The sequence below is a fragment of the Capra hircus genome, chromosome 4, assembly GCF_001704415.2.
Source record: "Capra hircus breed San Clemente chromosome 4, ASM170441v1, whole genome shotgun sequence".
Taxonomy (NCBI): domain Eukaryota; kingdom Metazoa; phylum Chordata; class Mammalia; order Artiodactyla; family Bovidae; genus Capra; species Capra hircus.
The window spans coordinates 13,429,356-13,444,731 of record NC_030811.1 but is presented as its reverse complement, the minus strand read 5'-3'; the positions used below and the strand labels follow the sequence as shown (position 1 = coordinate 13,444,731).

The 15,376-nt window shown below is 39.0% G+C and overlaps 1 protein-coding gene across 1 annotated transcript; it reads left to right on the top strand.

Moving 5' to 3' along the window:
* Positions 877-1,812, top strand: LOC102187103 (olfactory receptor 2F1-like). Its single transcript, XM_005679629.2, has one exon. The coding sequence runs from the start codon at positions 877-879 to the stop codon at positions 1,810-1,812; it is 936 nt and encodes a 311-aa protein (XP_005679686.2).

Genomic DNA, 15,376 nt, shown 5'->3' with positions numbered 1-15,376 from the left:
CCATTACATTTTGTAGTCTCCAAACCACAACAATCCCTATCCAGAATATATAGAAATAGAATTGGAACGAATGTGCAACCAGTTTCCCCTTATTGTTTAGTTAATAGGCTAGCACGTGTGCAACTATCTGAGCTTTTATCACTAAGGAAGATGGTTAATGCATCTTTGTTTCTTGACAGTCATCCTCTGTTGTTGACCCCATGCACTGCGGTTCTTTCAAGGGAGGAGAAATACAATATAGACGATTCTTCCCCCTTAGTCTCTCAACCAGATAAAAGACAAATAGGTGAAGGTTTCTCAAAACTGAGTCTGATTACTCAGGTCTTCGTTTTTCATCTCACTGAATTGGAGATGTAATTTTTGACAATTTTTAGCTCCTAAAAACTATTTTATATTTGCTACCTTCTAACTTATAACCCAAAATTTGTGATTTTAAAAGGGTGGAAATTTAATATCTCATTTTCACAAAGAATCTAGAAATAAAAAAGTGATGAAAACCATTCAATATGGATTTTGAAATCTTAAGAAGGGAAAAACTGGTATTTAACAAAGAAGTAAATAAACTCCATAGTTAGGAGTTGGCTTTAAAGAAAAAAAAATCACATTTTACAGTTAACATTTTTAATTCAGTTACCTAAGCATTTTAATGAAAATCTTCCCACTTAAGGAATGAGAAGAGTTTTCTATTCTCCTTGGATCTGAGCCATATCGGGCATTCTACGGTGGTCCCAAACCCAGAAGGAGACACATGATCTGAAAACGCACACCACTCAATATTGGACGGCTGTTTTGTCTAAATGACCTCATAAGATCCTCTGGCACCTTAAATATCTAGTCTTTTTCGAGTTATAGCTTGGGTTTGGTCTTCAGAGGCCCATGGGCAGGGAAAACCAGACATGGATGAGTGAGTTCATTCTTCTGGGGCTGTCCAGCCTCTGGGAGACGCAGGTCTCCCTCTTTGTCCTTTTCCTGGCCATGTATCTGGTGACCGTGCTGGGGAACTTCCTGCTAATACTCCTTATCAGACTGGACAGCCGGCTAAACACACCCATGTACTTCTTCCTCAGTGTCCTGTCGTGTGTGGACGTCTGTTATACCAACAGCACGGTCCCCCAGATGCTTGTTCACTTCCTGTCAGCCCGGAAGTCCATTCCATTCTACAGCTGTGTGCTCCAGCTGCTTATCTCCTTGGCAATGGGCAGCACAGAGTTCTTCCTGCTGGGGGCCATGGCCTGTGACCGCTACGTGGCAGTGTGCCGCCCCCTGCACTACACCATCATCATGCACAGAGAGCTGTGCCTGGGGCTGGCTGCAGGCTGCTTGGTGGCTGGTTTCATGAATTCGCTGATGCAGACGATCATCACCTTTCGGCTACCTTTTTGCCGTAGGGTTGTTAATCACTTTGCCTGTGAGATGTTGGCTATGCTGAGGCTGACCTGTGTGGACAACTCCTTCAACAAGGTCATGGTGGCCGTCTCAGGATTTCTGGTCATCATGCTTCCCTGTTTTCTTGTTTTATTCTCCTACGGTCAGATAGTCGCTACCATTCTGCATATTCACTCTGCCCAGGGACGCCGCAAAGCGTTTGGGACGTGCGCCTCTCACCTCACTGTGGTTGCCATGTGCTTTGGCACAGCCTTCTTCACATACTTGAGACCCACGGCTGGCTCCTCCGCAGAACAGGAGAAGAGGGTTGCTCTGTTCTATGCTGTGGTGACCCCAATGCTGAATCCCTTAATCTATAGCTTGAGAAACAAGGAAGTGATGAGCGCCGTTAGAAGAGTGTTGAGGAAATTTAGTGAAAAAAGCTAATGATTCAAAGAATTTCTCCTAGAACAAATAATTTCAAGATTTGTATGGAAATACAGAAAACCTCAAATAGCCAAAGCAATCTTGAGAAAGAAGAATGGAACTGGAGGAATCAACTTGCCTGACTTCAGGCTCTACTACAAAGCCACAGTCATCAAGACAGTATGGTAATGGCACAAAGACAGATATATAGATCAATGGAACAAAATAGAAAGCCCAGAGATAAATCCACACACATATGGACACCTTATCTTTGACAAAGGAGGCAAGAATATACAATGGAGTAAAGACAATCTCTTTAACAAGTGGTGCTGGGAAAACTGGTCAACCACTTGTAAAAGAATGAAACTAGATCACTTTCTAACACCACACACAAAAATAAACTCAAAATGGATTAAAGATCTAAATGTAAGACCAGAAACTATAAACCTCCTAGAGGAGAACATAAGGAAAACACTCTCCGACATAAATCATAGCAGGATCCTCTATGATCCACCTCCCAGAATTCTGGAAATAAAAGCAAAAATAAACAAGTGGGATCTAATTAAAATTAAAAGCTTCTGCACAACAAAGGAAAATATAAGCAAGGTGAAAAGACAATCTTCTGAATGGGAGAAAATAATAGCAAATGAAGCAACTGACAAATAACTAATCTCAAAAATATACAAGCAACTCATGCAGCTCAATTCCAGAAAAATAAATGACCCAATCAAAAAATGGGCCAAAGAACTAAATAGACGTTTCTCCAAAGAAGACATACGGATGGCTAACAAACACATGAAAAGATGCTCAACATCACTCATTATCAGAGAAATGCAAATCAAAACCACAATGAGGTACCACTTCACACCAGTCAGAATGTCTGCAATCCAAAAATCTGCAAGCAATAAATGCTGGAGAGGGTGTGGAGAAAAGGGAACCCTCCTACACTGTTGGTGGGAATGCAAACTAGTACAGCCACTATGGAGAACACTGTGGAGATTCCTTAAAAAATTGCAAATAGAACTACCTTATGACCCAGCAATCCCACTGCTGGGCATACACACCGAGGAAACCAGAATTGAAAGAGACACATGTACCCCAATGTTCATCACAGCACTGTTTATAATAGCCAAGACATGGAAACAACCTAGATGTCCATCAGCAGATGAATGGATAAGAAAGCAGTGGTACATATACACAATGGAGTATTACTCAGCCGTTAAAAAGAATATATTTGAATCAGTTCTGATGAGATGGATGAAACTGGAGCCGATTATACAGAGTGAAGTAAGCCAGAAAGAAAAACACCAATACAATATACTAACACATATATATGGAATTTAGAAAGATGGTAATGATGACCCTGTATGCAAGACAGCAAAAAAGACACAGATGTGTATAACGGACTTTTGGACTCAGAGGGAGAGGGAGAGGGTGGGATGATTTGGGAGAATGGCATTGAAACTTGTATACTATCATGTAAGAATCGAATCGCCAGTCTATGTCCGATGCAGGATACAGCATGCTTGGGGCTGGTGCATGGGGATGACCCAGAGAGATGTTATGGGGAGGGAGGTGGGAGGGGGGTTCATGTTTGGGAATGCATGTACACCCGTGGTGGATTCATGTCAATGTATGGCAAAACCAATACAGTATTGTAAAGTAAAATAAAGTAAAAATTAAAATTAAAAAAAAAACCCAAATGACCTAAAAATAAATTTTCAGTTGAAGAAATTAAAAAAAAAAAAAAGAATTTCTCCTTTCCTCCAACAGCCCATAAAACGACATTTTAATTAAAGAGAAAATGATGGATGTGCCCTTTCTCCTCAGATTTGCTGATAAGGCAGATCAAGGTGAACAAGCTTTTCTAGACTGACTTTCCACATTCATCCACATTTTGACTATGTGCATCACTACTGCAGTAAACAATCTGCCTGCAACACAGGGGATGTAGGTTCAATCCTTGGGTCAAGACAATCCCCTGGAGGAGGAAATGGCAACCCACTCCAGTATCCTTGCCTGGGAAATCCCATGGACAGAGGAGCCTGGCAGGCTATAGTCCATGGGGTCACAAAGGAGTCAGACATGATTGAGCAAAACAACAACAACAACATCAAAATTTTTTAAAGCCTTTAATTCTTATGCTGCAGTCTTCTGGATAACCTCTCCTCCTAAACTTCATATCCCCCTTTTTACTTTCAAATTCTTTTTGCATGTTCCCTCAGAAAATGCAAGGTAAATAGTAAAAAATTTCAGGTGGGAACAGCCACACTTCATGTGGCTTTGAAAACTCTCTAACCTCTAGTTTCCTCAATTATAAAAACAAGTGATCATAACCAGTGATATGATTATTTTGAAGATTATAAATTATCTATGTAAAATACCTAGGAGAGTGGTGGCATAGAGTAGATATTCAACTATTTTTTTAAAGTAGGATTACACAATTGTAGGGCTACATGTTATGCAAACTTCTCTCTATATACAACTACTCAAAATGAGTTTTTTTCCTTTTGCTTTGGCTCTAGTAGATCACTGTTCTATGTCTGCTCCAAGTAATTACTTTACCCAGAACTATGGCATTTATTCATTCATCCATCCATGCATCTATCTACCTACCTACCTACCTGCATATCTATCTCTTGTGTATTTTTTTTTAGCTCCAGGCCAGACAAGACCTTTCTTGTGATCTCCAAACACATGTATCAATGTTTGATTCACTCGTTCACTTATATAAATCTCATTCTTACCATAGTTAAAATAGAGCCATTATGCTTGCTTCCTCGGTCCCAAGCTATTCCTTTCCTCTTGCCACCAAACACCTTCACTGCATTAGTAAAAGTGACCATCATACATCAGAGTAATTTCTGATTCCTTTCTTTTACATTCTACCCAGCAATAGATTTCATTTGCTTGCCAACAAAATGTGTGATTAACTGGTCTCTCTGTTTCCACCTCTCCTTTTTACATTCTGTTCTGCACACAACAACTTTAATTTTTAAAATTATTGTTTGCTTTTTTACTCTATGGTGTAAGCGAAAATAGAGGCAGAACACAATACTGAATGTATAACTTAGTGAATTATTATAAGACCAACCGTCTTGTAACCACCACTCAAGTTAAACAAAAAAAGATGTGCTAGCTGCTGCAACAGCCCCTCCATGTATCCTAATGGCAACTCCTTTTTCCCAAAAGTAACTCTTCTCTTGACCTTCGTAGTAATTACTGTATTGTATTTACTTTTGGCTTTATTCCTCAAGCAAACATCCCTAGTCACTGTAGTTGAATTTTGCCCAGTTTTCTCAATTTGATATGCTTAGAAATCTCTTTAATCTACAGGGCCCCTCTAACTCTGTCTTTTCCCTACAGTTTATTTGAGTGACCTGGGCCATTTGACCTGTAGAAAGCTTTTTTATCTTAGAAAACAAATCAGGTCACATCTTTTCCCAAACTCCATATGTTCAGGGCCTGATACGGCCTTATGTGTGCCTGCTTCTTCATCTGCATCCTGATTCCCTCCTCCGCTCTCTGATTGTTCTCAGGGCACACCGTTTGTCTATCAGGGTTGGAAGAAAAGGACTGTCTCTATAAAAGGAAAATTTATTTTTTTTACAAGTCATACGAATTCATGAAAAAAATAATTGTAGACCTGTTAGATTTTTCTATGTGAAATCTGAGACTTACCCAATGTATTAATAATTTACTAATAAGCATACATAAGTTTAGTAATAAATGCTACCTTTCACTGGAAATTCTCAATTAGTATCACGAATTACTGGGCTCAAATTTCTGAGTAAAATCTCAAGAGTAAAGATATTTTGATCTCCCACTTTTTAAGAAGAGAAAATTCAAGTGTTCGCCTTAGAAAGGGCAAAATATTATGTTCACCAGTTAAACTATAAACTTCATGTTAGTAAGGACTATGTGTTTTATCTCATTTTTTCCCCAGTGCCTTAACAGTGCCAATAAATACCTGCTGATTGAATAACTTATTAATTGAAACTTTCTTTATGATTTTAGAGGTTGCCTTTTATGAAACATATAAAGATAATTCATATTAGAATTTAGTACAGTGGTAAATAAAACTTTTAAAAATAGGTGCAGAGTTAACTGGTTTGTATTGTTCTCAGTAGATGAAATATTATCACCTATACAAGGCTTCTTTCAGTAACGGAAATTGATTAATTATATTTTATCCTATTCTTTATTCTTAATTCTTCCTTGCTATGTGGACAACTATTCTGGTATGTTTAATGCATGCCATGATGTTTGAGAGTGTGTTTATATATTTAGAAATATATTAACTACTCAATAAACTAATACAATGTCTTAGTTTATTTATTTTTTTGACCAAACCCTCTATTGCCAGTCTATTACTTCAAACTGTACAGAGTAATCCATGGTGTCCACCATATTTTAGCTACCATTCTTTGTTGTGGTACCCAACTCCCCCTCACCACATATGGCCCTATGATTTACATCATAATACATGTGCACTTAAAGACCTATGAGGATTTATTTAGGGAATGTACACAGGAACCAAATAGCTTGGTAATGGATAATGCTCTCCAGATTGGCTTTATCTACACTCTTACTTCAGTGTGTGAGGGTTCTTATCTATCCACAGCCTGCTTGTTTTAAATTTTTTCTAGCCTAGAAGGTATATTGTTTTATTTTGCATTATTCTTATAATTAATCAATATGAACATGTCTTCACATGCTGACCTTCTGATTTCATCTACCTTCACCCTACCCCATTCTATTCATGCCTTCCTCAACTCAGTTCATGATAACTCCATCATTGCAGTGATTAGGACATTTCTGTCTTTTTCTCATATCTGCTTTAAATGGGCAAGCATAGCCTGTTGTCTCTGTTCTCAAAATATATACATAATATGGTCACATCTCAACATCACATCTCACACATCCCAGTGTGAGCTACCCTTCCTCCCATACGAGTTACTGCAATTGCTTATATCAAATTTTTCTGCTTCTCTTCTTATATCCCAGGATTCAGAGTGATCCATTTAAAACATAATTGAAAGAGACACATGTATCCCAATGCTCATCACAGCACTGTTTATAATAGCCAGGACATGGAAGCAACCTAGATGTCCATCAGCAGACAAATGGATAAGAAAGCTGTGGTACATATACACAAAGGAATATTACTCAACCATTAAAAAGAATACATTTGAATTAGTTCTAATGAGGTGGATGAAACTGGAGCCTATTATACCTAGTGAAGTAAGCCAGAAAGAAAAACACCAAAATGGTATACTAATACTGTATTAGTATATGGAATTTAGAAAGATGGTAACGATAACCCTGTATGAGAGACAGCAGAAGAGATGTACAGAACAGTCTTTTGGACTCTGTGGGAGAAGGCGAGGGTGGAATGATTTGGGAGAATGGCATTGAAACATGTATATTATCATATGTGAAACGAATCACCAGTTCAGGTTCGATGCATGATACAGGATGCTTGGGGCTGGTGCACTGGGATGATCCAAAGGGATGGTATGGGGGGAGGGGGAGGGGGGAGGGGGGTTCAGGATGGGGAACAAGTGTACACCTGTGGCGGATTCATGTCAGTGTATGGCAAAACCAATACAATATTGTAAAGTAATTAGCTCCAATTAAAATAAATAAATTTATATTAATAAATAAAACATAAATCATGTCCTTCCTCTTTCAGCCTTGCACTTATTCAGGTAAAACCCAAATTATCTACAATGAACACAGGTTTTCTTCTAACTATACTGTCTGCATGGAGTGCCTCTTTCTCAGGGATGCACTTCTTTATCTCCTCCAGTTCCTCATTTAACTGTCATCGCTGCCCTATTTGATCCTGAAAACCTTCTCCTTGCCCCTGCTCCTATTTCTTCTTCAGTTCAGTTCAGTCGCTCAGTCGTGTCCAACTCTGTGACCCCATGGACTGCAGCACGCCAGGCTTCCCTGTCCATCACCAACTCCCAGAGCCTACTCAAACTTATGTCCTTTGCATCAGTGATGCCATCCAACCATCTCATCCTCTGTCGTCCCCTTCTCCTCCCACCTTCAATCTTTCCAAGCATCAGGGTCTTTTCCAGTGAGTCAGTTCTTCACATCAGGTGGCCAAAATATTGGAGCTTCAGCTTCAGCATCAGTCCTTCCAATGAATATTCAGGACTGATCTCCTTTAGGATGGACTGGTTGGATCTCCTTTGCAGTTCAAGGGACTCTCAGGAGTCTTCTCTAATACCACAGTTCAAAAGCATCAATTCTTCTGTGCTCAGCTTTCTTTATAACCAACTCTCATATCCATACATGACTACTGGAAACACCATAACTTTGACTAGATGGACCTTTGTTCATAAAGTAATATCTCTGCTTTTTAATATGCTGTCTAGGTTGATTATAACTTTTCTTCCAAGGAGCAAGCATCTTTTAATATCATGGCTGCAGTCACCATCTGCAGTGATTTTGGAGCCCCAAAATAAAGTCTGTCACTGTTTCCATTGATTCCCCATCTATTCGCCATGAAGTGATGGGACCGGATGCCATGATCTTAGTTTTCTGAATGTTGAGCTTTAAGCCATCTTTTTCACTCTCCTCTTTCACTTTCATCAGGAGGCTCTTTAGTTCTTCTTTGCTTTCTGCCATAAGAGTGGTGTCATCTATATATCTGAGGTTGATGTTTCTCCCAGCAATCTTGATTCCAGCTTGTGATTCATCCAGCCCAGCATTTTGCATGATGTACCCTGCATATAAGTTAAGTTAGCAGGGTGACAATATACAACCTTGACATGCTCCTTTCCTGATGTGGAGCAAATCCTGTTGTTGCATGTCCAGTTTTAACTGTTGCTTCTTGACCTGCATACAGATTTCTCAGGAAGCTGGTTAGGTGGTCTGGAACTCCTGTTTGTTTCAGAATTTTTGACAGTTTGTTGTGATCCACACAATCAAAGGCTTTGACCTAGTCAATAAAGCAAAAGTAGATGTTTTCCTGGAACTCCCTCGCTTTTTCGATGATCCAGTGGATGTTGGCAATTCTGTCCTTTATTGTGCTCATCTTTGCATGAAATTTTCCCTTGGTATCTCTAATTTTCTTGAAGAGATCTCTAGCCTTTCCCATTCAATTGTTTTCCTCTATGTCTTTGCAACAATCACTGAGGAAGGCTTTCTTGTCTCTTCTTGCTATACTTTGGAATTCTGCATTCAAATGGGTATATCTTACCTTTTCTCCTTTGCCTTTCGCTTCTCTTTTCTCAGGTATTTGTAAGGTCTTGTCAGACAATCATTTTGCCTTGTTGCATTTCTTTCTCTTGGGGATGGTCTTGATCCTTGCCTGCTGTACAATGTCATGAACCTCCATCCATAGTCTTCAGGCACTCTATCAGATCTAATCCCTTGAATCTATTTGTCACTTCCACTGTATAATCATAAAGGATTTGATTTAGGTCATACATGAATGGTCCAGTAGTTTTCCCTACTTTCTTCAATTTAAGCCTGAATTTGGCAATAATGAGTTCACGATCTGAGCCACAGTCAGCTCCCGGTCTTATTTTTGCTGACTGTATAGAGCTTCTCCATCATTTGTTGCAAAGATTATAATCAATCTGATTTCGGTATTGACCATCTTGTGATGTCCATGTGTAGAGTCTTCTCTTGTGTTATTGGAAAAGGGTGTTTGCTATGACAAGCACATTCTCTTGGCAAAACTCTTGTTATCCTTTGACCTGCTTCATTTTGTACTCCAAGGCAAAATTTGCCTGTTACTCCAGGTATCTCTTCCATGCCAAGATGGTGGAGGAATAGGATGGGGAGATCACTTTCTCCCCCTCAAATTCATCAAAAGATCATTTAAATGCTGAACAACTTCCACAAAACAGCTTCTGAACACTGGTGAAGGACACCAGGCACCCAGAAAGGCAGCCCATTCTCTTTGAAAGGATGCAGGACCAAATATAAAAGGCAAAAATAAAGAGACAAAAGGGTTAGGGATGGAGACCTGTCTTGGGGAGGGAGTCGTGAAGGGAGAGAAGATTTCACATGGTAGGAACCCCTCTCACAGGCGGGTGTGTGGGGTTTTGGAATCTCAGAAAGCAACATAATAGAAAAAAAAAAAAACCCACAGACTACACGCCTAACCATAACTGTGGAAAAGATAACTTTCCCTGTGAAAGGCTCTAACCTAACAACCTAAGGCGCAGCCTGGCCTGCTCACAGAACAAAAGATTGAACCAATACCAAAGGAGAGCTGGCCAGCTCCCCTCTCACCCAGAGGCAGAGAGGCAGGCTTGTGACAGCCAGAGCCAGAAGGCAAGGGGCTTCTGCAATCTCAGCCCCAGAAATGGCATCTTCCACGAAACTTTGAGCAGACTCCCAGCTGCTAACCTCATCTTCCTGAGATCCTGGATGGTTGACATCTGCCAGGAGGGTCACAGCCTGAGGCCAGCTCTCCAGAGGAGACATACAGCGCACCTGAGACGGTTCTCTTGTTGAGCACCTGGGAAACCGAGTGTTCAGGACGGAGGAGGTGAGTAAGATGCACGGCCCACATGGGACAGTCAGTCCCCAAGCATTTGGTCACCTGAGCTGCTCAGACCTGGGAAGGGCACGAAACACACGCCCAACACAAGACTGAGCCAGAACTGTGTATGAGTGTCTCCTATAGAGGTACGGGTCAGTAGTGGCCTGCCACAGGGGCTCTGGGTGCAGCAGACCTGGCTGTAGCATAAGCCCTCTTAGAGGTCACCATTAACCCCACCATAGAACCAGCAGAACTTATGCAGGGCTGGGGAAACAGACTCTGGGAGGGCACAAACAGAACCTTGTGTACACCAGACCCAGGAGAAAGGAGCAGTGACCCCACAAGAAACTGGCCCGGACATGCCTGAGTGTCCAGGAGTCTCCGGTGGAGGCGTGTGTTGGTGGTGGCCTGCTGCAGGGTCAGAGGCACTGAGTGTGGCAGTGGACTACATGGGACCTTTTGAGGGAGGTCACCATTATCTTTATTACCTCCACCATAGTTTGGCCTCAGGTCAAGCAACAGGGAGGGAACACAGCCCTGCCCATCAACAGAAAATTGGATTAAAGATTTACTGATGGGCCCGCCCATCAGAACAAGACCCAGTTTCCCCCTCAGCCAGTCTCTCCCATCAGGAAGTTTCCATAAGCCTTTTATCCTTATCCATCAGAGGGCAGACAGAATGAAAACCACAATCACAGAAAACTAACCAAACTGATCACATGGACCACAGCCTTGTCTAACTCGGTGAAACTATGAGCCATGATGTGTAGGGCCACCCAACATGGATGGGTCATGGCAGAGAGTTCTGACAAAACGTAGTCCACTGGAGAAGGGAATGGCAATCCACTTCAGTATTCTTGCCTTGAGAACCCCATGAGCAGCCTTTCTTCTTACCTTGGTATTTATTTTTTCCAAAGAACTTATCTATTCTAATGTATTTGCAATTAATTCATTTTTAAATGTCTGTCTGTCACCCTTCCACTGCCCCCAGAACATAAGCCCCTTAAGAATAGAGGTCTTTGTTTGGTTCGAGAATATATCATAGTGTCTGTCTCATAGTTACCAAACAGTAAAATTTTCTGAGTGAACCATGTTGTCAGCCTTTTGGATTTCTATTGCTATACACTGTGTTCATTTTCCTTTAGTTTTCTACCATTTCCTTGTTGGTATGTACATTATAGACGTGAATCCTTTTCTGTTATAGCCATTGCAAATATATACCTCTGATATGTCACCTCTGTGAATTTCATTCATGGAGTCCTTTGTTGAATGAAAAATCTTCATTTTGATATAATCCAATCTATCATAGTTTGTCCAATGATTTAAACTTATAAAGTTTTGTTTTTCTAAAAAAATCTTCAAATCTAGGTCATACAATATTCTATTTTTTTAAATTAAGTTTTCTACTTTCACCTTTCACAGCATTTCTTTAGTTTATCTCTAGCATTTTAGTTTCCTTAGACATCTACTTCTACATAAGTTGTTAAATATAGGTCTAGTGTTTTTCCCCATGTTGTGGTCCATTTATGGTCCTATATATAGATCTATCTTTGAATTCTATTCTTTTCTATTTTGTTAACTTGTTTTTCACCATGCAATCCTATTTTCTAATTCCAAAAATTGAAATATCATTGACATATAATGATATATCAGTTTCAAGTGTAAAACAGTGTTTTGACATTTATATACATTACATACTAATCACCATGGTAAGTCTAATAACCATCTGTTATGAGACAAAACTATTATAAATTACTGACTATATTCCCTATGCTGTCCATCACATTCCAGGACTTATTTATTTTGTAACTGCAAATTCATACCTCTTAATCTCACTCACCTATTTCTTCCAACCTCCCACTCGTCTTCCAATCACTGGTTTTTTTTTTTTCCTCTTTATGTGTGAGTCAGTTTCTGTTTTGGTTTCTCTGCTTTGTTTCTTTGTTTTTGATTCCACATATAAGTAAAATCATACAACACTTGTTTTCCTTTCTCTGGCTTATTTTACTTAGCATAATATCCTCTAGGTCCATCTACATTATCACAAATGACAGAATTTCATTCTTTTTTATGGTTGAGTAATATTTCATTTTGTATATACATATATACTATATCTTCATTATTCTTTCATCTATTTATTAGAACTTAAGGTACTGCTGTATCTTGGCTACTGTAAGTAATGTTGCAATTAATATAGGTGTACATATATCTTTTTGAATTAATGTTTGTTTGTTTGTTTTCTTTCAGAAAACATCCAGAAGTGGAATTGCTGTATTGGGCAGTAATATTTTTAATTTTTTGAGGAAACTTCACACTCTTTTCCATAGGGCTGCACCAATTTACATTCCTACTGATGGAAACGTCATTGAGGGTTCTTTTTTCTCCCTATCCTTGCCAATAATTGCTATTTGTTGTCTGTCTGATTATAACCATTCTGACAGGCTACATGAGGTGAGGTGATATTGTGGTTTTCAATTGCATTTCTCTGATGATTAGTGGTATTTGGCATCTTGTGTTTCTTGGCCATCTGTATTTCTTCTTTGGAAAAATGTCTATTCATATCCTGTGACCATTTTTTAATAGAACTTTAAAAAATATTGAATTGTGTGATTTCTTTATATATCTTGGATATTAACCCCTTATCCAGTGTATTATTTACAAGTATTTTCTCTCATTCAGTAGATTGTCTTTTTTGTTGATGATTTCTTTTCTTGTGAAAAAGTTTTTTAGTTTGATGTAATCCCATTTTTTAATTTTTGCTTTTGTCTCTCTTGTCTGAGGAGATAGACACACAAAAATATTGCTGAGACTGATGTCAAAGAGTGTACTGTCTATGTTTTCTCCTAGAGTCTTATGGTTTCAGGTCTTATATTTAAGTCTTTAACCCATTTAAAGTTTGTTTTTGTATATGGTATAAGGAAGTGGTCCACTTTAATTCTTTTGCCTATAGCTTTCCACTTTTCTCAACACCATTTATTGAAGAGAGTGTCTTTTCCCCATTGTATATTCTTTCCTCTTTTCTCATAGATTAATTGACCATAGATATGTGAGTTTATTTCTGGGCTTTCTATTCTGTTCCACTGAAATGTGTGTGTGTGTGTGTGTGTGTGTGTGTGTGTGTGTGTGCCTGCCTGTACCATACTGTTTTGATTATTGTAGCCGTGTAGCATAGTTTGAAATCAGGGTGCGTGATACCTCTAGCTTTGTTCATCTTTATTAAGATTGCTTTGGTTGTTTAGAGTCTTTTGTGGTTCCATATACATTTAAAAGTTTCTTGTTCTAGTTCTGTGAAAAATGCCATTAGTATTTTGAAAGGGATTGCATAGAGTCTGTAGATTTCTTTTGGTAGTGTAGACATTTTAACAATATTAATTCCTTTCATTAGTGAGCACAGCATATCTTTCCATTTATTTGTGTCATCTTCAACTTCTTTCCGGAGAAGGCGATGGCACCCCACTCCAGTACTCTTGCCTGGGAAATCCCATGGATGGAGGAGCCTGGTAGGCTACAGTCCATGGGGTCGCAAAGAGTTGGACATGACTGAATGACTTCACTTTCACTTTTCTCTTTCCTGCATTGGAGAAGGAAATGGCAACCCACTCCAGTGTTCTTGCCTGGAGAATCCCAGGGATGGGGGAGCCTGGTGGGCTGCCATCTATGGAGTCGCACAGAGTTGGACACGACTGACTGACTTAGCAGCAGCAGCAGCAGCAACTTCTTTCATCAGCATCTCCTTGGTATTTTTATTCCCAGATATTTTTTTTTCTTTTTGGTGCAATAGTAAATGGGATTGTTTTTAAATTTCTCTTTCTGATAATTCTTCATTAGTGTATAGAAATGTCACAGATTTCTATATATTTTATTTTGTATCCTGCAACTTTACTGAATTCATTTATTAGTATTAATAGTTGAAGAGTGGGAGCTTAGGGGCTTTCTATATAGTATCATGCCATTTGTAAATAGTGAGTTTTGCTTCTATCCTCCATTCTGGATGCCTTTTATCTCTCTCTCTTGCTCTCATTTTTTTTTTTTTTTTGGTCTGATCACTGCAGTTATTATTTCCAATATGTGTGACCAGTCGCTTCAGTTGTGTCTGATTCTGTGACTGCATGGACCACAGCCAACCAGGCTCCTCTGTCCTTGGGATTTTCCTGGCAAGAATTCTAGAGCGGGTTGCCATGCTCTCCTCCAGGGGATCTTCCTGCATTGCAGGAAACCACATCTCCTGCATTGCAGGTGGATTCTTTACTGCTGAGCCACGGGGGAAGCCCAGTACTATGTTGAATCAAAGTGGCAGTGGTTGGCACACTTGTATTGTTGACCTTACAGGAAATGCTTTCAGCTTTTCATTATTGAGTAAGTTAGCTGTGAGTTTGTCATATATGGCATTTGTTATGTTGACATGTTTTCTCTATAGTTAGCTATTTATAGCATGATATATGCCATATAAATTTTGAGTAATTTCTTAAAGTTCCATGAAACATTTACCTGAAATTTTGATTAGGTTTACTTTGAGCTTAGAGATTCATTTTGGAGCATTGACATCTTTATAATATTAAATTGTCCAATCCAAAGCATGAAATGTATTTTTAGTTCAGATAATCTTTAATGTTTTATTTGGAGTTTTCACATATTCTCAATATTTTTTAAATAAATATCTGTTAAACATATGTTGTATGCCAGACGATCTTCTGGATATTGTGGATCCAACAATGTCTGCCTTCTTGGATATTGTGGTGATGGTTTAGTCACTAAATTGTGTCTGACTGTTGTGTTTTACTTAAAGGAAAATAGACAGTAAATATAGGAAATAAACAATCAATACAGTGTGTCGTAATTACTATGGAGAAAAATAAAATGGGGAAAGTAGATAAAGAACACAGGAGGATTGAAAGTATTGGCAGAGAGTGCCATAGAATTCATGTATATACTCTGCTGAGAAATTCCTAATTACTTTATAATTTATAATTCCTAAATACTTCACAATTATTATATGGGGTATTTTATTTTACTTTTTTAGTTGGTTATTGCTGGTATACAAAAATGCTATTGATTTCTGTAAGGTGGTCTTGA

Bases quoted from the DNA above. Each gene is read 5' to 3' on its own strand.
- LOC102187103 (XM_005679629.2), top strand. From the start codon at position 877: ATGGGCAGGGAAAACCAGACATGGATGAGTGAGTTCATTCTTCTGGGG.